Source organism: Canis lupus, chromosome 16 (genome assembly GCF_048164855.1).
Source record: "Canis lupus baileyi chromosome 16, mCanLup2.hap1, whole genome shotgun sequence".
In the NCBI taxonomy this organism is placed as follows: domain Eukaryota; kingdom Metazoa; phylum Chordata; class Mammalia; order Carnivora; family Canidae; genus Canis; species Canis lupus.
This window is the reverse complement of record NC_132853.1, coordinates 54,920,745-54,943,693: the sequence shown is the minus strand read 5'-3', so window position 1 is coordinate 54,943,693 and position 22,949 is coordinate 54,920,745. Positions and strand designations below refer to the sequence as shown.

At 57.9% G+C, this 22,949-nt stretch overlaps 1 protein-coding gene across 1 annotated transcript in view; it reads right to left on the bottom strand.

The window, feature by feature from the left end:
* The window catches only part of TTYH2 (tweety family member 2), a 36,548-nt gene that overhangs the window by 7,436 nt on the left and 6,163 nt on the right, over positions 1-22,949 (bottom strand). The window contains exons 2-11 of the mRNA XM_072781432.1: positions 21,543-21,715; positions 16,671-16,782; positions 11,210-11,430; positions 7,144-7,239; positions 6,524-6,596; positions 2,673-2,742; positions 2,357-2,412; positions 2,001-2,093; positions 1,666-1,758; positions 17-159 (exon numbers count right to left, since the gene is read on the bottom strand). Of these exons, the coding sequence (XP_072637533.1) occupies positions 17-159; positions 1,666-1,758; positions 2,001-2,093; positions 2,357-2,412; positions 2,673-2,742; positions 6,524-6,596; positions 7,144-7,239; positions 11,210-11,430; positions 16,671-16,782; positions 21,543-21,715 (1,130 nt within the window). The remainder of the gene's footprint in view (positions 1-16; positions 160-1,665; positions 1,759-2,000; positions 2,094-2,356; positions 2,413-2,672; positions 2,743-6,523; positions 6,597-7,143; positions 7,240-11,209; positions 11,431-16,670; positions 16,783-21,542; positions 21,716-22,949) is intronic.

The window sequence follows — 22,949 nt, the reverse complement described above, 5'->3', positions numbered from 1 at the left end:
CCCCCAGGCAGCCTACCTGGTGGTTAAGTGCTTCCAGGCCCGAGGCCCCGCACAGATCATGGTGGAGAAGGCCAGGGCAGCCAGGAGAGAGAAGAGGCCAAGGTAGAGCAAGCCCTCAATGCCATCATAGCAGATGCCAGCAAGGGCGTCCAGGTAGTCCTGCAGGAGAAGGACATGCAGCTGGAAGGCAGGTGGGGGCAGAGCCTGGGATCTGAGCTTGTCTCCGACACCCCCTGTCCCCAGGCCTGGGCCTGGCATCTCCTACCTTTCCCCATCCCAAGCCTTTTGTCCAGCCATTAAAGGTCCATACTCTGGAACCCAACAGCAGGGGCTTCTTGGGTTCACTTCTTAAGCACGTGCTGACCACCTACTGTGCACAAGGGTCAGCTCTGGGTATGACAGACACAGCTGCGGGGCAGGCGAGCCAGAAGACAGGCGACATTTAATCTAAGGCCAGCAAGGCAAGGAGTGGACTGTGCCTTGAGCAGATGAGGGAAGGAGACAAGCATGACATGTTCAGAAAAGAAAAAAGGCCAGCAAGAGACAGGATGGAGTGGCGCCAGTTCCCACGAGGCCTTGTAGGCACGTGAGCAGCTTGCATTTGATCAGAAGGTGACGGGATGTGAGGGAAGGGATGTGACCCAACTCACTTTTACAAAGACCGCCGTGTATGAAAGGTCATGGGAGGCAAGGGGGCAAGAGAAGGTGGAGGCCGTCAGGAGGCCACGGCTGTCACCCAGGGGAGCAGGGTGGTGCTTGGATTGTGGCGGAAGTGGGGAGAGAAAAGTGGACGGATTCAAGATACGCCTGTGAGTCTAGATGCTAGGATTTGCTGAGGGACTGGATGTGGGAGGTGCAGAGGGGGAGAGGATACACACATGTTCTCCGCTCTCAAGTCAGAATGGCAGGGTCCAAACCCAAACCCTTGACTTGATGGCTCTGGAACCTTCAGTGAGCTACTTTATAGATCTATAGCTCTGTATGTACGTATCTATCCATCCATCCACACATGCATACAGTTTCCTTATCTATAAAACTGCCCACGAAATAACATGTATTTCACGATATTAACTGTGACAACTAAGGATACAAACCGCCCAGAACAAGGTGAGCACCGAATCAAGTACTCAACAAATGGCAGCTGTGATCATTATATGACCCTTCATGCTAAATCTGTATGGGATGTGATAAGCGTCCACAAGCACTGGCTTACTGCTTGGGGTGGGGTGGGGGGCTCACATACACCCAGATTATTCCCCGCATTAGAGGCTCTCTGGTATTCCGAACTCTTGGAGAAATGACCTGGCAATGAGCAGGGGATGTCCACATGCAGCCAGGGAGATGGACAGGTTGACCAGATGGCTGGGAGTCTGGACAACTGGAGAATAGCCTCCTTCATGTATGTTGGGGTCCCCCAGTGTTCTAGAGTGAATCCTACCCCCATCCCTTGGTACCTTTCATTGACTCTCCTCATCTTAGCTACTTCAGAGAAACAAGAAGCCAGACACCTCTTCTGCCTTCCTACTGTTTGGCTTCTGTGCCATGCCAGGGCCTTGTGCAAGGAGCCCAGGCAACCACTCTCCTAGCATCTCCTGGCTTCTGTCTGGGAAAATGTGGTGTGCCCGGGTGCCCCCACCCGCCTGCCACCCAGGGCCACCCAAGCACCTTGTGTAACCCTCGGCAATCCAGCATGGCTGTCAGCTGGTGAAGGTTGGACTCCGATGAGTTCAACAGGAGCTGGATCCCGAGCAGGTCTTTCTGAAGCAGGAGGAGGCAAACACGCAGAGAGGCCGATAGGCAGACAGTGAGCGGTGGGGGCGGGCTTGCGGACACAACCCCAGGCAGCAGCGTGTGCAAAGAGGCCAGGGAGCGCTCTCCACAGCCTGGCTCTGCGGAGCCCTGGAGCTCGGGAGGGGTGGGGTGGGGTGGGGAGGGTGGTCAGGGTCCAGCTGAGGCTCCCCCTCTTCCAGCACAGATGCTGTGGGAGGCAGCCGCCTTACCTCTGCTGTGGGGAAGAGGGGCACAGCAAACTGCAGCAGGCCGGCCACCTGGATCTGCATGGTGGTGAGCGAGCGCTGGAAGGCGGTCAGTGCCTGGCCGGGAGACACCACAGCCCTGCTGTGAGGCTCCGCTTCCCAGAAGCTGTTCCCCGGCAGCCCTCCCTGATTCCTGCCTTTCCCCTCATCCCTCAGGTTGACAGCAGCACAGTCTTCAAAGTGTGGTCCTCAGACTAGCAGCGTCAGCCTCATAAGGAAGGAAAAAGCACCCAGCCACCCCCCAGCTCACTGGTCGGTGCTGGGACCTGGGGTGCAGAGGAGGCTGTGGGCAGGGTGATGACCAGGCTGGGTGGGCGTACCTGCTGGAAGGGGCTGCTTCCGCTCTGACTGCAGTATAGGTAGTAGCGGGTCACCTCTGCAAGGCAAAGCTATCGGTGTCGGGCGGGAGTGCTCAAGCGACCGGGCCCTCACCCTCCTCAGTGGCCAAGCCAGTCCCCAAACTCCCCAAGGAGGCGCTTCTAACAAATGGCCCAGAGATCCCCCCCCCCCCCGGACCTAAGGTGTGGGGGTTGGGGGACGGAGGGGGGACCACAGGGCTGAAAGGTGTGGCCGGCCGCGGACCTGGTCTAAGTACCCGGAGCGGCTCTGACAGCAGAGGCTCCGAGGGTTCATTACCTGTGCGGATCTGGCCCTCTGTGACATTCAGGATGAAGGTGTCGGGAGCCGAGCAGAAGTCACTGGTGCCCTGAGCCAAGGAGAGACGGGGAGCGGTGGAAGAAAGTTCTGACACCAGCCCCCGGCGGGGAGCTGGCGCCCTCAGGCCCCACGGCTTGGACCCCCGCTCTGTCCTCCTTGGGCTCGAGTCCTGGCTCTGCCCCTTCCTAGCTCGGCCTCACTTATAACATGGAGAGAAAAACGCTACCCTCCCTGTGAATTAATCTAAGTAAAACACCCAGGAAGGCGAGTGTCGGAGAGCTCGCACTCTGCAGTGTTAGCTCTTACTCTGTGTCTGAACGATGCTTCTGGGACAGACCTCAGGGACACGTGCACATTGTACAACGCGTGTGGGGGAGTTACTGCACCACGGGCCTCGTTCATCTCGGTTGTGTTTTCGGTCTTGTTGTTATCAAGCTCCACATGCTTTCAGGGTGTCGATTTATGAAGCATCCCCCCTTCTTGCCCCAGACTCTCTTCCTAAAGAGTTATGTTGGCATTGAATCCATCTCTGGGCCTTTAGGTATGGGTTCTGCTCAGGATAAGATGGGGGATTGGGAAGACTGGGGGCTGGGGGTTAGGGGACGTAGGCTCCAGGCTCTGGCAGTGATGAGCTGGAGGGCCCGGGCCCCACAGCATGGCCTGGAGAGGTGACTGCTAAGGGCCATGAGGGAGCTGGAGTCTGCCCTGGGATTGGTGGCAGCAGGAATGCCATCCCCTGAGCCAGGCCTGGGGGTGCAGTGGGACACCAGGTAAAGGAGCCCCTCCCCATCTTTCAGAGCAGCCAGGGGAAGCTCTGGTCCTCCAACCTGTTCCTAGAACACGTGCCCTGCTCTAGCACATGCTCCCCAAGCAGAGGAACCCCCCCTCCCCACAGCCCTCCACTGCGGGTGCCTCCTTCAGAAGCTGCTGCCTCAGGCTTCCAGGCTCGAGCTTCACGCACTCATCCACTGAGCGGATAAATACACATTTAGCACCTACTAGGTGCCACGTGCTGGTCCAGGCATGAGATACAGGGCAAGCTGTATCAGGGTACTTATGGTCTGGAAAGGGTGTGTGTGTAGGGGGTGGGTTGGGGAATAAAGTGCCGCTTTAGATGCAGAGCTCTCACAGAGCCACGTCTGCACAAGCACGCACACACATACACCTGCGCTCACACCCAACCATGTGCTCAGGACCCGGGGAGAATTGCTCCACATGCAAATCACTCACCTACATCCATGAGATTGACTTATCACTACAGATCAGAGCCACTGTACCAGCAGGCCCGGGGATGCACCCTTACCCCTGTGGCTGGAGTGGCAAAGAGCGGGGAGTCAGACCTGAGTGGGGGAAGAGAGGCTGCCAGCCTGGCCTGGGTCACGGCCCCCAAAGTTTGGGGTCCAAAGAGCAACAAGAGGCCCCTGTCAGAGAGGCTCCCCTGGGGATGTGGCCTCCCACCCCACTCAGGCAGGTCTGCCTTCCAGACCCTTCAGTGAGGATACAACTTTGCTGTCAGTGTAGAGATAGGCCCCTGTGTGCACTACTCACAGTGGGGACCAGGGAAGAGGCAGGGGCACTGAGCACAGGCAGAGAAGCCCAGTGTCCAGCCCAGCTGAGCCGGCTCCGGAGAGCAGAGGTGACCGTCTGCAGGGGTCCCCTGCGCCCCTCACATAACAACCTAGATGTGTGGCAAGCAAACCAACGAGGTTCCTGCTTATTGAACATCTCCCATACGCCTCCCGGGGGTTAACTGACCCACCTCATCCATCAACAATCCTTGAAGGCAAGAGCTACCCTTCTCCCCATCTCCTCATTTCACACTTGAGGAAACTGAGGTCTGGGGAGCATCAGGATTTTCCTGGGGGCCCCCACTGGGGCGGCGGGCGGCCGGGGGGCAGGGTATGTGGAACAGGCAGGAGGTTCCAGAGGCCATCCTCCTACCTGCCTAGCGGGACTCAGTGAAGTGGGTCTGGCCTCCCCCTCAGTGGCTGGATTTGTGGGGAACACTCTGCTCAGGTGCCCCGTGTGCCTGGATGACCCCTCCCCCCTGCCCCCAGCCCCCGTGGCCCCCTTCCTTCTTCCCTGGTGCTTTCTCCCCTCTCAGCCCTCAGCCCCTCCCCACGTCGGGGTGGTTAAGGGGGTGGGCAGCACAACACGACTTGGGGGGCCAAAGCCCAGAGCTCAGCTCCCCAAGCTCCCACCGGGAGCAGATACTCAGGGGCACAGCTCCTTCCTGGAGGGGACAGGGAAGGAATGGGGAGGGAGGGGCTCAGCGGCTGTGCTCCTCTGTGCTCAGGCCCCACAGCTCTGGAGAGAGCAGGCCTCCCAGGGCAGGGCCAGCAGGACCACACAAAAGCTCCCACAGCAGCCTGTGCCGGCGGCCTCCCGCCCCGCTCGTCCTCACCCCGCTCCCCATTAGGATGCAGCACGGTCCGCGGCCCTCTCAAAGGCGCATTCAGCTCCCTCACAACACTCTCACACAGGCCTGACTCAACAATTAGGGAAATGGCCTTCGTCGCCAGGCCAGCGCTGGCAGCCCTGGGGCGCCCAGCTGGGAGATGAAATCGCCCCTGGTCTCCCTGAACACTGGAGCCAGGGGAGAGGGAGAAGGCCCCGCTGGGCGGGAGCTGTCTCCCAACGGGCAGCTCAAGGCAGCAAGCTGGAAGCCTCCACCTCTTCCAGAAGGCAGAGCTGCCCAAGGCGCAGGAGAGCCCCCCCAGAAAGCTTGCCTTGTGCAAGCTTCCCTGTGTTCACACTTGTCCCCAGAAGGGAGGCTGTCGGTCAGGCAGCTGTGCGTGTTGCTCTAGCCAGCAGCTGCTCCCTGGACTATGGACCCGCGCAGCTCCTGACCACGACAGGATGCTCTGGCGTGACCTGGGGCCTCCCCTCCTGCCCTTCCCTGCATCTGGAGGGGCTCCAGCCCTTGGGATGTAGGCTCATGCCTGTCTAGTTCTCCCTGAGGCAGGGGTTCCCTGAAACCCCCTGGTAAATCCTGGCCATCCCCTCACTCACACACACGCAGCATGCACCTCCATGGTATCCATTCTCACATGTCACAGTGATCTGCGTACACGTCTTTCTCCTGCAGGCTCAGACTATGTCAGGGTGTCCTGCTGGGCACCTGGATCCTTGGGCACCTGGCACCACAGAACACCACAGGGCCAGAGAGTCAGCTGAATGAATGACGCGTGGACAGTTTAACCTGAGTGTCTGGTGCAGGGAAGACCAAACATACCCACATAGGAAGCTTCCCCCGGCTTGGGTTTTTTTTTTTTTTTTTTTTAAAAACACCCTCAGGCACCACATCCAGAAATACACACCATTGTGTCTCAGGCCGTGTGTGTGAGCCCAAGGCGACGGGACGGAAGGCAAGCTAAATGCCACATTCCAACATTCCCAGTGCCCAGGGAAGCTGGCCAAAGAGCGTGCTTCTGAAGCTTCTCTGGTTAGACCCTGCCCCTCCCCATCAGACCCGGTTCGTTCTTCACACCCAGAGAGGTCACCTGGCCATCCGAGCTTGGCCTTACAAGCAGCGGCTGGGAATGGGCCAATGGGGCGGGAAAGGAGTCAGGGATCAGACGTCTTAGCTTGGCTTTGCCCCCAATACCTCATGATCTTGGGTAAGCCTCTTCCTTTCTCTGGGCCTCTGTCCCCATAGGAAGGGCAAGGGGGCTGGTGGGGGTGATCCAAGCCCCATCAGTTCCGAGATTCTAGGTTAGGGCAGAGACCGGAAGCTGGCCCTGCCCTGGGGGCTCTGGACGGGACACAACAACTTGCCACCAGAGAGACGGTCCTGGTCAGACCATCCCCCTACCCCCACCCCCACTCACCACTGCTGCAGCGCTGTCAGCGGCCAGAGACGTCCAGCTGAGGAACAGGCCCAGCACCCCACAGCACAGCATCCTACGAGAGAGGCATAGCCAGTGGGATCCAGGCACAGGCTGGCAGGCGGGAACGCCAGATGGCTGTCACCCCACCAACCTCCAGTGCCCTTCCTCCGAGACACCATCCTGTCCTCCCCTGGCCCCTGAGACTCTTGCAGTGGCCCCTAATAGCAGCCTGCTGGGCAAGAGGCATAGAGCCCAGTGCCTGGAGCATAGGTTCCTAGGCCAAAGAGAAACAGCCCGGAGGGCACAAGCTATGGGGAAGTGTTGATTAGCGATCCTGAAGGCTCTAATGCTTGGGCCACATTCCTTCAGCTGCTCAGTGGTCAGGCCTCGGGGACGGTGGGGACACATGGAGGCAAGCCCAGTCCTTGCTTGGTGACCAGATGGTAAGTCAATGGCTGCCGTCTCCCTCGGCTGGGGGCCAAGGAGGCGTCAGATGGTGGCTTCAGGCTGCTGCCCCCACCACCCTCCAAGCCTGGCCAGGCCCCCGTCTCTCTATGATGGGGACACCATCACCCCATATGCTTGCCCGCCTCCCCGGCCCCGCAGGCAGGGGTACTCACGAGGCCAAGAGACACCTGGAGCGCCTGGCCAGTCCCAGGCAGGCAATAAGGCAGATGACCAGGTCCAGGATGAAGAGCAGGAGGTAGGAAAGCCATCTGGGTGGATGGGGAGTGACAGTCAGGGGGAGGTGTCACCCCACCTGGTGCCCAGCGGGGAAGCCTGCACAGAAGCCCCCAGGCCCGCTTAACCCTTCGTTAGGACAAACTGCTCCGAGCCAGCAGCCGAGCAGAGGAGATGAGGCTGCGCCCCCCATCTGCCTGGACAAAGGGGTCACACCGAGGATCTAAACCAGTACTGTCAGCTAGCACTCTGCAGTGACGGGCATGTCCTAGATCGCTGCACTGCCCACTGCCTCTGTCCCGGCCCACAGGTGGATCTGGAGAATGGAGATATGGTTTGTGCAACAGAGACTTAATTTCTAATCTTAGCTGCTTTTGAGTAATTTAAATCCCAGTGCCGCATGTGGTAGTGGCTGCGCGCGCCAGGCAGGGCAGGTCTATGTGGTCTCTCTGCAGCCTCCCAGCAGGCACTTCTTTGGAGCCTGGTTCCTGTTGCCTCGAGAACTCTCACCGGCGTCAGATCAGGCCTGACATTTATGTCCGCAGATCTCAGAAAGGCCCTAAGATGCCTGCTTCTGTGACGAAGGCTCAGCCTGGCCTCCCCGAGGCCTCCCGTCTTTCCCTCCAGCTGCCTGGACTCACCACTTAGGGCCTGTACATTCCTTTCACCAACATTTGTGTCAGGCATGGGGCTTAGCGCCATCCGGGGTGCCTGGATGCGGGGGTGGCGGGGGAGATCCTTCCCTGACCACCAGAGAGCTCAGGCCAGGGCATCCCGGGGTACCCTTCACGCCTCGGGCCTCCCACCCCCAGGGCTGCGTGGACAGGGAAAGGCAGTCACACACCCGCTGGCAGACCCCGACGAGCTGCCTCCCTCCCTTGGGACTCAGTTTCCAAACCTCTACTGCTGGGTAGAAGGCTACTTGCTCACTAAGTCCAAAGGGTTGATAAGGCACGCCATCGAGGGATCTCCAAGTCCCTGCTTTCCTGTCCTCGAAAGCGCGGGCTGGGGAATCCAGAGTGCCTAAATCCAAAGGCGTTGAACCGAGCCCAAGCAAAGCCCTGGAAAGCCCTGGAGCTCCTTTCTCTTCTGCAGAGGATCCCCAGGGGTTCCTCAGAACTGAGCACCAGCCTCATCTAACAGCCCCACACTGTGGGGTGGGGGGGGGCAAACCGAAGGGACCCCCAAAGAGGGAAGTCTTTGGACCCTTATTATTTCTCTGGATGCAACTGCCAAATAAACCCATGGAGCCCTCCTCTCCAGTAATGGTTTGCTGCTCCATTAACAGCAGGGGGAGGGAGAGGAGTCTGGAGTGTTGTGGGTGGGAGCAGGGTGGAGCTGGAAGTCCGAGGCTCCCAGAGGGAGGGGAGCACGCTGAGGCCACCTGGCAGCCAAGCCAGGTTCTTCCGGCCTTTATGAGTGGAGGCTGAGTGCCAAGAAAGGGTGCTAATCAAGACCCCTGACTCCTTGCCCAGAGAGGGGCAGGCCTGCTGCATGCAGGGGCTCCCAGGACTGGAGCAGGGGGTGTGGGGGGATGTGCAGGGTCCTCCCGCCATCACGGAGCCAGTTTTCCTAGAATCAGAGTCAGGGCAGGAAGGGACCTCAGGATCCCATTTTGCAGCCACCAGGCACCTCTCAAATCCCTGGTTTCACATTTCAAACCTAGAGGTTTCTCATTACCCCTCTCCCTGCTGCGCCCACGGGCAGGAAATCAGGTTAGGAGTGCCTCTAACTCACTCTTCGAGATCGTGTTTCAATGCGTTTTCTCTGCATCCACACCTCGTGTTGTAAGGAGTTCCTGGAAACAGCTCTGCGAGGCGGATGTGTTTTCCCAGAGGAGCCCAGCAGTGATCCGAGATGTGTTTCTAACCAAGAACTTGGCTCCGGCAGGAGCTGCGCGAGGCCCTTACTCCCAAAGCTCTCCTGGATCTGGCCTCCGAGGACGCCTCGGTCACACCCGTTATGAGCCTCTCGGAGAGGCTTGGCTTTTTATTGCCTCTGATACTTAGTCTTTGTAATCAAAGTGGTAAAAAATATTAGCTTAGCTGGAGGGCTCCGCTCTAGAACCATCTGGAAAGCAAAGATGGGGAGTCTGTTCAGGGGAGCCCAGAAGGCTGGCTAGCTCGAGGAATAAGGCTTCTGTTCCAGGACAGCCCGGGGAGAGGAGCCGGCAAACAGCAGATGGAGGAGGGGACACGACACCATCTGTTTTCAGGAGCCACCGGTGCTGGTGTCCTCAGACCAGGCCTTGTCTGCCTCGGCCTGAATGGGGGAGCTGCGGACGGGGGCTCAGAGGGGACCCCCTCGGTGACCCATGCTGAAACAGCTGAGATGCACGGCCACCACCCTTCCTCTCATTTTTAATGAAATCATCTTAAAAATAAGTCCCTTTTTAAAATAAAAAATAAAATAAAATAAATAAATAAATAAAAAATAAAAAAAAATAAGTCCCTTTTGACATGCAAACTCTGACCGATTTCATCTTTGTCAGCGTCCGACGTCCGACGCACTCAGATGTACACGGCCTCGCTGCAGGCCCACTTGCAGAGAAAGGCAGGGTCAAAGCGGGCACCCACTCTCCACCTGCCCCGCACCCCTCCCCCACAAGTGAGGTTCCCAATGCTCGGAAACGAATGGCCTTCATGTCACAGGGCTAATCAGATGCCACTGTTTCAGGTCACGGGTCACGGCCAGTCCCGAGTCAGGAGTGTCAGGAGTTTCCGTTGCTTGGGAGAAAGGCAGTTTTGAATGTGAGAAAGGAAAACAAAAAAATCCCCACAAAACCTAGTGAGAAGCTGGATGTGACACCCTGGGGATGCAGGGGCTGCAGAGATGAGTGGGGAGCGGGAAGCGCCAGCCAGAGCTGGGGGCTGACTTCATGGGCTTCCCTTGCCAAAGGTCTGGCTTTATCCTGGGGGGAGGGTTGGGGAGGAGGAGCCCTGGACATGGTTTGGGGCGTGTGTGTGTGTGTGTGTGTGTGTGTGTGTGTGTCCAACCAGAAGCGTTTCCTCTGTGACCTTATTAGTCAGCCTGGGGTGGGGTTTTCTCATAAAAGAGAAATGAATCCAGAAAACCAGAGTAAATCGTGCAACGGGGCTGGTGAAGCCTCTGACATTTGCTAATGGCTTGATAGGAAACTAAGACATTTAGGGGGTAGGGGGTAGATCCAAAGAGCTGATACTTGTTCTGCAGGACTCATTTATCCATCCCTCCCCAGAGCCTCCCACCCTGCAAGGCACTGGGCCCTGGCGGTGCACAGATGTGCACTTCACCAGTGTAGAGCCCCCTTAGGCCAGGAGCCACCCAAAGCCAAGACTGCCTCGTCCTTCCTTGGCTCACCCCAGATCTCCACTAGGATCCTGCACACGGAGGGCGGCAGCGGGTCTCCAGTCAGTGGACCCGTGTCCAGCGCCTTCACCCAGGATGGTGTCTGGGGAGGCAGGGGAGACGTACACGGACTCCAAAGGTTACGGAGGTCCGAGTTTGTGTATCTGAGTATGGCAATGGTAGTGCCCCTCAGCCTCCCATCCCTTAGGTTCTACAGAAGTGAAGCTGGGGCACCTCTGGGTTTGCTAAGAAGCTGCCACCGGGGAAGCTCTATGCAGGCGGAGAGGCCAGCGTCCCCCTGGCCCCCTGCACCCCTGTGGTCTGTAGGCACAGGGAAATCCTGCCCCACAAACCCCCCTGGCAGGCGAGGAACCTATAGACCACTGGCATCTCACCCAGCACCAGCCACAGAGGATGCTGGTCTCGGAGGAGTCCCTGGAGGCCAGCTTCAGCCCCTAGGGCCCGATCTTGGCACGTTACCGCTCCTTTACCCCTTTCTGGGTCTCTGGGGCCTGCCTGCAGGAGGCTGTCCACTACTCGGCACGCACACTCCTCTGACCTCAGTAACGGCTCACGAAGGCCTTCTGGCAGTAGCACCAACCTGCCTGGGCCCCCAGATGCAGGCTGGGACGAGGGAGGCCGCTGGAGCCCCCGGTGCCCCTCCCGCTGGCCTCTCACCTGTAGTACTCCACGTAGCCAGTCTGGTCGGCCAGCTCGGTCAGCTCCGTGGTGACCTCCCTCCACACGGGCAGCCCTGAGAGCTGGACCATGATGTTGCCGGCCATCTGCTGCACGAACTTCAGCGTCTGGATATAATCACCCCGTGCTGCAAAGATCTCACTGAGCCGAGCCAGGTGCTGCTCCAGGTCCACCTCCATCTTTTGGGTGGTTCCGGACACCTGGGGGAGGGCCAGGGTTGTGAATCTGGCCTCCTGGGGGCCGAAGCCAAGGGGGTACACATCCTGATCCTAACTCTGGAGTAGGAGGAGGCCAGCAAGCAGCAGGAGGACCGAGGCCCTGATGTCCCTGCATCCGGGGCAGGCCCGATCTGGTCTTAACCGAGACCCCGGCTCATCTGGGGATGAGGAAACAAGCAGGGGAACCCATTTTGCTTCCTTGACGATTCCCTTAAAACGTAACACCTTGGATTCTAAGTTCTTTTTCAGATTGCAGGATAGGACGTTTAACGGAAAAGCTCCTCTGTCGCTACCTGACCTTTTGTTCCCACTATGGGATTTCTAAATGCCTCCCAAGAGAAAGGGTTTGTTGTGGACCTAGCAACAGTTCCCGGCGTCCGGAGCCTGCGTGAAAGCAGAACAATAGGACTTTGAAATGACACGCAGGGACCAATCCTGCCTCTGAAGAGCCTGGACATGTGGCAGGAGGAGAGGGGGGCCTGTTCTGTGGGCTCACGCAGCCCCCCACCCCTGCCCGGCCGTCCTGCCAGGTGGAGGGACAGGCTCCCTCCCATGGCTGGGGCTGCGAGGGCCTTCCTGGAAGGAAGTGACTTCCTTCCAATGGCACAGAGGGAAGGACGATGGCAGTCCTGTCCTTGGCTTTCCAACAAGGAGCCCAGGTACGCGGCCTGGTACCAGGAAGGTGCTGCCAACCAGCCTAGACAAAGGGTCCCCGCCAGACCCAGGGACGTGGCCTGGGAACCCCAAGCTCGGCCCTCCAAGCCTGCGCTGAGCCTGCAGCTCAGAGGTTCCGTAGGCCAAACCCACAAGCACGCGTGGCTGGAAGGCCGTGCGTGCGCCAGTCCCCGTCTGTGGGCTTGGGTCGCTCCCCCAGGTCTGGAAGGAAGATGCGATGCCACTGGGAACGGGCGGGAGCGTCCCAGCGGCAGCCCAGCAACGAGCCGATGAGACACGGCTCCTGGTGACCCACGGCTGGCGCGGTAGGGAGCTTGGGGGCCACTTTGTGGCCTTCCACATCTGCGCTCCTCTGTGACGCCCCGCCCCGCTCCAGAAGACAGAATGGCCCTCTTTGTTCTGTTCTGTTTTGTTTTTTCAATGTCAGCAGCTTTGTTCCATTTTCCGGCTTGTCCCTGGTTCTTCCAAGCTGGTGAAGGACTAACGGATATCAGAGAGCAGGGATGCTCCGGGTTGGGGAGCTTATGGCTTCACGCAGAAGGAAAAGACACACAAGCAGATGCCCTATTGCCCCAATAAGCTCTCCTTTCAGCTCAGTAAGGTCAATGCGCTTTATAGCCATTGATCCAAAAGGCGCTAGTACCACATGCTGAGATCAGAATATTTTTATGTTCCTATTATTACAGATAACGGACTTCAGAGCAAAGGGCTGCCACAAGTGGTCTGGGAACTTTTTCTGCAAGACGACTTTTCCTCCTTCCATAGCTCTACAGTTTTAACTTCTTAAATCTTTCCTTGAAAGATTCTAAGAAAAAAAAAATTAAAAAAAAAAAAGAAAAAAAAAGATTTTAAGATCGAAAGATTCTTAAATCTCTCCTTGAAAAAAACGGAAGCCAATAAACATCTGCCAGGCCCTCTTTTCCCCTCTTGTCGTCCTCCCAGAGGAAACAAACAAATTAAAACCACAACATTGGGATCCCTGGGTGGCTCAGCGATTGGGTGTCTGCCTTCGGCCCAGGGTGTGATCCCGGGGTCCCAGGATTGAGTCCCACATGGGGCTCCCTGCATGGAGCCTGCTTCTCCCTCTGCCTGTGTCTCTGCCTCTCTCTCTCGGTCTCTCATGAATAAATTAATAAAATCTTAAAAAAAATAAAAAATAAAATAAAATCACAACATTGACCTACATATAGCTCCCTGGTCCCCACTCCACCCCGGGTCCTTAGAGGGTTACACAGAGCTCCCAAGAGACAGGGCCGCCCTGGAGTTGGGGCAGAGTTCTCCTCCCTGGGGAAGAGCTCTGTGAGCAAGCAGGTGTCAAATCTCTTGTCCCCATAGGATGGAAGAGTGGTTCTCCAGGTGTGGTCCCTGGACCAGCAGCAGCAGCAGGGGTGACCAGATATAAATTCTCAGCCCTGTCCCAGACCTACAGAATCAGAAACTCTGGGGAGGGCCCAGTGATCTGCAATCTGCATTTATCAAGCACTCCAGGGGATTCAGATGCAGGCTTCAGTGTGAAAACCCCCAGGGCAGGGGCACCTGGATGGCTCAGTGGGATAAGCCTGACTCTTGTTTTTGTCTCTGGGCACGATCTCAGGGTTGTGAGATCTTTGCTGGGCAAGGAACCTGCTAGAGATTCCCTCTCTTCCCCTTCTGCTCCATCCCCCAACCCCTCTCTGTCAAAAAAAGGAAACCCTCCAGCAGAGGAGGAAGTTTCTCCACTTACTGAGGTTTTCTAGAAGGGCAGCTGTACCAGGGGAACGAGGGGTGGAGCCTGTGCAGGTTTGGGGGAGGGCCCTAGAGAGAAGGGCTAAACCGGAACACACTAGCTTCCAACCCTGCGCCAGGAATGTAACCTCTCCTGTCCCAGATTCCTCACCCAAGGGCTGCCCACAGGCTTACTGCTGGCTCTAACACGACAGTCCCTAGGAGCCACCCTGGCCACTGGAACATGTGGCTCAAATCTGAGTCAGCCAAGCTCACGGGGCCCTTATGTTAAGCTAAGACCCCGAGGGGTGAGAGGAACGCCTGGTTCCCTGAGTGAGTCACTGGAGCCCAGGCTCCCCCTTTACTGCAGTAGGGGAGGTGGATGGGGGGCACTGGGCCACAGAAAGGTCCCAGCTGGCACTCCCAAATGACCCTTTATGAGCTCCCCAAATCAAAGTGTGCAGGTGATCCAGTACCCTGTTAGGCCTGCCTGAGCCTTGGGTAGCACCCACCCCCCACCCACCCCGCACTGGGGCCCTCAGGGTGCAAGAGCACAGGGTGGAGCTTCTGGTCCAGGAAGGAGAACCCTGGTCCACCTCGCTCTGACCTGTGCTCCAAGTCCTGCCTTCCCCAGCCCCCACCAACCCAAGCCTCCTGTCTCCTTCAGGGTAATTAGAGGAACATACATAATTACGGTAATTATAATAATGGCACGCATTGTCACAGCCACTCCCACTCGGGGGGCTTTGTAGATTACCAGGCACTTTCATTGATATTATGTCCTCGAGCATCCTTTCCCCCCGTGTTTGTTTGGTCTTCACCCCTCGAATCTGGGGAGCCCTCCAAAATCTGCTCCCTCCCTTGCAGCTCTCAGGACCGGGAGTGTTGTGTGCCCACCTCGAGGCCCAAACCAGTCTCCCAGTGAGGCCCCAGAGCCCTGCCTTTCCACTGGGAGCAAATGCCTGGCCACCCAGAGGAGGCAGGCTGTGATCATCGTCAGGATGGAGGCAGCTCCTAGCTGGCTGGACCATCACAAAACCCTGGGACTCTGGTCATCGACTTTCAGGAATGGCGCAGAGAAGACGAGGGGCTGATGTCCAGGGAAACACAGAACCTTTCCCCTTGGGAACATGGGAGAGTTTGGAGACGTGCGGCTTGCTGTGCAAGTCCACATCTGGCCTGGAGCACTCAGCCCTCAGGGCAGATGGGCCAGTCTGGGGGCTTGTTCCAGCTGCCCCCCTGTACATTCTCATCTTACGGGATAAGGACACAAAGAACCCAAACTCTCCCATCAGGATGGCACTGGGATTCTCTCCTCGGTCCCTGGGGGAGACAAGGGCCATTCCTTATGGTGGTCACAAGTCAACCAGTGCAGGTCATGGCTCTGGGGCTTCCCCAGGCAGACTCTCCTTTTGGGGCTGGGTTCCTCCTCTAGGGGGTCTGGTGCCGGTGGGTGGAGGGAGAGCGGGCGGCAGGGCCTAGAGGCAGTAACCACCAGAGCCCCTTCTCCACCAGGGCGGAGGGGCCGGGAGGGTGAGGCCCCCATGCCTCCAGGGCTGCCCAGGCCTGTTTGGCCTCGAGGCCACCTTCAATGCCCCATCCCAGCCACCCCATCCTCACCCTATAGAGTGGCCTCTGCCCAGTGTCTGGATGACACAGTCTCCCAGCGATGGGTACCAGCGGACACAAGGGGTGACGGACAAGTGCTACAGGACAGGTGTGTCCCGATTTGGCATGGGACCCTCCACTCCCCAGAAGGGCTCTCTCTGAGGCCAGACGCACTTCAGCGGCCTTCCTGGGTGCGAGGACCAGCAGGGCTGTCTCTTTAAGAAGCGCCCCCACCTACCCCCAGGGCTGCTGAGGGATTAAGGCCTTAGAGGAGCTTAGGGAGAAGGAGGGGCAAAGAGGTCGAATCCTCTTCTAGCAAGTACCAGGGCAATGTCCAAATGCTCTGGCTGGGGCTGGACTTTGTGCTTGAGGCTGCCCGATGACACAAACTGGCTATTTGCTGAGGTCACCCCCCCCCGCCCCGTTGGGGTCCAGAGGGGATGGGGAACAGCATGGATATCCAGGGACTGGCTTCCCTGAAAATTGCCCTTCGCCTTTTCCATTGGGGCTTTTCTAGGGGCACGGGGTCAATCTGGAAACAGCCCAAAACACCTGCCATTTATGGTGCAAGTGACAAGCATCCGGGGGGCCAAGAGGCCAAGGTCAGTGTTGGAGAAAACCCTGGTAACCCTGCTTGGTGTCTCACTCAGGCCAGAGGCCCAGCAGCGTGGCTCCTGCCCTCAAAGGGCAGCACTTCCTCTGGCCAGACCACACAATCCTCCGTCCTGAGACCCCAGTTGGAACCGGAGTCTGGAGGACACCTCACCTCGCCACCCCTCGGGGTGCCTTAGTTGGCTCTGAAGAGCTTCACGCCTTGACATCTTCTGGACCCCATGATACTCCCTATACAGCATTTGAAGTGAACACCATGGGGTGGATTTTCACGTTCAGGCTCCCCTTGGACAAATGGGGAAGTGCTCAGCCCTCCTGAGGTCAACAGGGCTGGATTCCACGGCCGCCACCTAACCCCCCTGCCACCCTCCATGTCCCTGCTGGACCCAGCCAGCCTTTGTCCTTTGGTCCTCACCCGTGTCCTCACCACCCCTCCCTGCCTGAAGGGCAGAAATGGCCTGTTTACTCCCAGCAGGACCAACTGCAGCCCCAAGGGGAGGCCACCCCGCCCTCCCCGCCAGAGCCAAGCCTGCTGGGATGTGACTGGGGCCCTTGTTCTGAGCACACTGACCTCACGGGCTGCACCCGGCCCGGCCCGGCCCGCTGCCGCCCATGAGCCTTACCAGCGCGTCTATCCCGGAGAAGGTGTGGTTCGCGTTGTCCAAGGAGTAGATGAGCTGGTACACGCCGTCGTTGGTTTCGCTATTTCCATAGAAACCGACACCCACCGCAGCACTGCAGGCAAGACCCCAAACAAAGTTAGAGGCGACTCCCAGAGAAAGTTGTTAAATGAAAAAACAAAAAACAAAAAAAAAAAACCTGTATTTTTTAGAGCAATTTTATTTTATCATAAGTAGCCATGATCAGCGTGGAGCCCAACGTGGGACTTGAACTCATGACTCTGAGATCCAGACCTGAGCTGAGATCAACAGTCAGGTGCTTAACTGACTGAGCCCCCGGCCCCAGGCGCTCCTAGAGTAGTTTTAGGTTCACAGCAAAGTTAAGCAGAGGTACAGAGATTTCCCATATACCCCTGCTGCCCTAACAGCCACCCCACTCCCGCCACTCCCCACCACACCGGTACATTCCGCACACTGATCCACCTACACCGACAAGTCAGTATCACCCAGAGTCCACGGTCCACCCTGGGGATCACTCTTGGGCTCGTGCATTCTGTGGGTTTGAGCAAATGTAAGGCACGTCTCCACCACTAGAGTAGCCTACAGAGTAGTTTCCAGGCCCTAAAAATCTGTGCTCCACCCCCCCTCCCCCACAACCCCTGATCTTTTTACTGCCTCCAACATTTCGCCTTTCCCAGAACGTCATATGGTTGGAATCCTATAGTTTGGCGCCCTTTCAGACTGGAGTCGCTCACTGAGTGATCTGCATGTAAGGCCTTTTCGTAGCTAAATACCTCATTTCTCTCTAGCACTGAAGAATATTCCATTTTTCTGGACGGACCACAGTTTATTTACCCATTTGCCTGCTGAAGGGCAGCTTGGTTGCCTCCGAGTTTGGGTGATCATGAACGAAGCTGCCATAAATACCCATGGAAAGTCGGTTATGGACTACGGAGCTCTTTCCTGGGCTGTATGGGAGGGAAGGGAGTTCTGGAAGGTGACCCCGGTGGGGGGAGGGGTAGAGGTGAAGGTTCCTGGCCAGGTTCCTGGCCTGGCTGGCTAGCTCTACAGAACATTTCCTTTAGGCGGGGAATACTACTACCGTCTTCCAGTCCAGCAGCTCCAAAGGGGAGGGGGCTGCTGGCCTGGCCTTTGGGATTCTGCGGCAGTAGGTCTGGGAACTGTACCTCTACCAGCTCCCAGATGACTGTCATCGGGAGGCTCGAGGACCACCAAAGTCTCTCCTGAAACTTCCAGGAGCTGGGGGACCCCACTTCCATCCTCTACCCTTTCCTTCGGCTTCCCCACAGCAGCCATGAGGCGGCCTGCTGTACTGAAAACTTCAGCTGGGAGAAAGTTCCTTCTTACACTGAGCCGAGGCCCACCTCCTGGCTCCTGACTGTCCTTGGGGGCAGCCCGAAAGAAGCCTCCAATTCTGCGGGATGCCCTTCCGACATCAGAACGCGGCTCCCCGTCCCCCTTCCCTCCTGCCATCCGGGTCAGACGCATGTCCTCCAGACCCTGGTCCACGTCACCACTGTCCACCACGTTCAAGCCCCTCTCCGACCGGTCACTGTCACTCTTACACGTGGCCCCCCCGTGAGGCACCCACAGCCGGTGTCCATCCAGCTCCGTGCACTGGGGGCCAACCCTGGCACCCCCTCTCTGCACCGCTGACCCTGTGGCTCTACAACCCCCGTGGGGTTCCTCGCGGGAACTACCACTGAGCCCAGCCTCTCCTGCTTCCTGTAGCGCTGCGCTGGTTTCTGTTTTGTTTAAGCAAAAGCAGAACTTTCAGTCTATCCCTGTGAAACTGCATCTAGTTGGTTTTCGTCCAACATTCCAGCCTGGACAAATCATCTCAAATCTCGCCTACGTCATCTGCCTTGTTTCATCTGATGCGCACCACCGGGGTGATGGTGGGCGGGGGGGGGGGGGGGGGGGGGGGGGGAGAGGGCGGGGAGCAGGCATCTGGAGGTTCACTAAGCAGCCTCCTGAGTCTTCACCCAGAACACTAACTTTAGGGAGGGCGGGGGTGGGCGACGAATGCACACGTGCACACACTCGCACGTCTTCTTTTCTTGTTCAAGAGGGAGGATCTGGGATGGAACCCCCGGGGGGGACGTTTTAGAGAAACCTCCCCCCCGGGGGGTGCTCAGCCCTGAGCTCAGTGTTTCTTGAGAAGTGGTGCGTGGACCACAGGACGGAGTCGCCCGGAGCGCCTGTTATCATGCACGCACATGCGCTGGCTACCGTTCGGCATCCTGCTGTGTATTCTGTGCCTCCAACCAGAATGTTCAACTGGCTTTGAATCCACTTAGCTGCACCACTGTCCAGTCCCTGCTTCTCCGCAGCACTCATGGGGACCACACGTCCAGCTGAGATGCTCCTGCATGAGATGTACTGTAGCTCTATGAGCTTCTATTTAGTGACTTTATTATTTTATTATCATTATTATTTTTTTATTATGCTCTGAAAAAATACCTCGTTTGCTCCTTGCTGTTTATAACCTCCACTGGTGATCTGTGAGCACACTGTCATGATCTAGTGTTTTCTGAGGATTCAGCATCCAGCCAAAGCCTTTCCATCCCTAGCCCTGTTTTTGAGACCGGAGATATTCTAATTTTCTGCCTTCCCATAGTCTAGATTTATCGGCGCTGGCCCAGGAGGGCACCAAGACCAGAAATTTCCTGGACCAGAAATTGCTCTGGCTGTTTCATGAGGGACTCCCAGCCCTCTCTGGGAGTCACTGGTCCTACTGGGGCCACACAGACCATTCTGGTGGAGGGAAAAGACAGGATAAATGTGGTGGTGGCTCTGCCCATCTTTCCCCGTATAAAATCCTGAGCTTTCCTCCTATCCCTCTGGCCATTTTGGGAACCTGCGGTTGGTACTTCCTCTTATGGGTCAAATCTCCCCTCTTCTTACTAACAGAGCTCAACTCGATCTCTCCCTCCTGATCATCCCAATGTCACCTCAGATCCCTCTACTTTTACCTCTTCTACTCCCCTTCCCCGACCCTCCCGCTCAACTCCTTCCGATCTGAGCACAACTCCAGAGAAGGTGACTGGCAACCCTTCCACTTACTGCTGGTCCCCCAAAACCCTTGTAGCACCCCCACCCTAGCCCCCCTCACCAGCTCTCTCTTCTTTCAGTTCCTTAAATGTTCTGGGCTCCCTCCTGCCACAGGGCTTTTGCACACACTCCTCTTTCTTCTGCCTGAAGTATCTCCTCCCAGCTTGCCCCCTACCCTTGCCTGGTCCCCCTGTGGATCTTGGTGTCCATCACTCAGGAATGCCCGACTCAAACAGGCCATCCAGCTACGCTTGTTCCTTTCCTCTGAACTTATTCCCTAGTTTACTCAAATTAAACAAATGTGTGATTCTCTGCCTCTCTGACCAAGAGCCGCAGAAGGCAGATTTAGGGCCTGTGCTGCTTACCGCTGGCTCTCGCTTGCCTGGTACAAAGAGCATGTAGAATTTTGAAGAATGAATCATGCCACATGCATTCCTTCTGTTCTGTTTTCCTTAAACGGCCGGTAATTATTACTTATTAGAACGGACCTTCCAAAGTCATTCTTACTCTCCTAAAGTTTTCTTCGGTCATTTGCCGTGTTTTTGAAAAAAAATCTGAGTTCACACAGAGAGGGCTCACTGTGTAGTGAGCACAACTGGTGTCTCAGCTGTCTCCTGCCCCCCCTGCTCACCCCCACAGCAGGAGGCTTTTATTCCAGTTACTTGGTGGGAGCTCCTCTCTGCTGGGAGTCAAGACTCGTCTTTGAACTCCTGGCTTAGAAGTCTTTCCTTGTTGTTTATGATTTCGGACCGGCTGCATGCCCCCACCCCCACCCCCACCCCAGAACCCAGGCCTAGTGCTCAGCACTTTGGCATTGCTGCTGCGCTGCTTCCGGTTGCTTCCTACCCTGGCTTCAGGGACCCTTATGCTGCAGGCAGGACAGGATGTGAGCATGCTCTGACGGAGAAGAAACCGCAGATGAAGTGAGGCCAGCAGCCCAGGCGCCCTCACTCCCAGGCCACTGCGTCCTGCCTGCCGCTCGTCCTGCTGCCCAGTCAGAGAGCTAAGTCCCGCTGTGGGTTCTTGGATGCAATGGGGCGCTTAGCAATGAGGGTCTCTACCCCAAAAGAGTGACCACCTCCAGGAGCATCTCAGGGTGGATCTCAGGGTAGATCCAAGGCTTTTGGAAAAATCTGTTGCCATGAAAACAAAAAAATACAACCAACTCCCCAAAACGGGGCCAGCATATTTTGTGGGTACTGCCTGGGCAATGTGGGCTCTTGCATGGGGTTAGAAACCCTCAGGGGCCACCCAAAGCAAAGAAGGCCCAGCTCATGGCACTAAGAGATACTGATCTCTTGAGAAGATGGAATTGATGTAGACTGCAGTCGAATGTTTTCTGACCTCGCAGCTGGGAAGGTCCCAGGATGCAAACAGCAGACACCCCCTCTGTGCAGGAATGCCATCTGGTAAACTGCTCAAGGTGTTCCTTGTGGGGCCGCCAGGCTGAACACGACTGCTCAGGGCAGAGGTACACTAGGGAGACCCCATCACCACCCCCATGCATCGGATGCCTGTTGCTTGGCAAGAACAGGGACAGATTTCACCCTACGGAAGGCCCTGCCATCAAGGTACCTGGGGGCTTGGTCAGGAGAATGTGGCCGGGGAGCAGATGAGCCACTTGGGGTTGGGGGTGTAGTGGGGGCTGGCAGCAGAGAGAGAGGAAAGGGCATCAGGGTCAAAGACTAACCACCAGCAAGACCCGGAGGGTCAGGCCCACACAAGCTGACTTTTCCATCTGAGGGCACAAGGCCTGCCTCGACCCCTTGCACGCGGAGCCCCGGGCAGAGGGACACTCACCAGCAGATGAGCCCGGCCACCACCGCCGTCCAGGTGACACAGCACGGGTTGCGCCGCTTGGTCTGCACGGCCTCGTCCTGTCTGCAGCAGCACACGCAGACCACGTAGGCCGCGAGGAAAATGAGGTTCAGGCCCAGGCAGATGGCGGCCACCAGCCCCAGCAGCAGCAGTGACTGAAGAGAAGAGGCTCGGTGTCAGCACTTGGTCCCATGGCGGGGTTCGAGAAGCGCCCCGTCCGGGGGCCCTGAGCTCCCACTGGGGCTGTGGCTGTCCCCCCTCCTCCCCTGGTTGAGGCTCCTGGCCGGACACAGTGCCTGGCGCTCAGGCCCGGCGGGCAGAGGGACGGGAGGACAGGTGGATGCCGCGTGGACGGTGGAGGCCGGGAAGTAGGAGCAGCTCGAGGCTGGGTCCTGGTGGGTGGCTTACACCCCTGCATGAAGCCACAGACCAGGCCCCGCCCCATGGGCCTATCCGAGCCGTTCAAGAGACAAGGCAGGAACCACCCGCTGGCGGTGAGGGCTGTGGGTGCTGAGCTGCGTGGCTGGGGGCAGACAAGGGGAGGGCCGTCCCCAAGGGTCCGAGGGCCGTGGGCTCCTGGAGGACTCCGGTTTGGGCAGGATGTTTTGGAAGCTGAGAGGAACCTAGGACAGGGCCAGGAAGGGAGGCCTGGCGCACCTGCTTCCTCCAAGCCTCATTTTAGATGCTGGGGTCCCTCCCGGGGAGCGAGAAGCCAGCTCTGTGCTGGAGAGGGTGGGGGGGAGTCAGAACATGCACTGTGGGGTCCCATTCACTGCAGCCACAAAGGGAGAGCCATCCCTTCCCCGCTTCCCCCCAACCCTGGTGCCGGTGGTAGCAGCAAAGCCCCCAATTCTTTTTTTCAGCCCCCAGTTCTGAAGGGGGCAGGAGGTGCTGTCTCGGGCCAGCCGAGCATCTTGGGGTCCTGCAAAGCGAGCTGCTGTCAGGACGTCCGGAGGCAACCCCCAACCCCCTTGCCCTCCAGTCTCTCCATTCAGCCAGATGGACGCCAGATGGCACGAGGATCGGTGGCCACCAGCCAGGCCGGGACCTGGCTGGCAGCCTCACCCTGCTCCCCACGTGCTCCCGGGCAGTCCCCGGGCCCAAGCCCCCCAGCACTCTAGTGCGGGCTGTTGGGCTGGGAGCCTGTTGCAGGGAACCCAAGCGCTGCTGGTGGCAACGGGCAGAGTCGGGCAGGTGCCGGGACCTCCCGGTCTCAGGGGGAGACCAGACCTGGGTCGGACGGTGCACACACAGGAGGCAACCCTGCCAAACAGAGGTGGGCCTGCAGTCCTCAGGCCAGGGCCATTTTGGGGGGACGGGCAGACCCTCAGTGGTGGGGCACCTGCTGGGCCTGCCCTGTCTTGAGGTCTGCGAGGCCCCGGGTTGGCC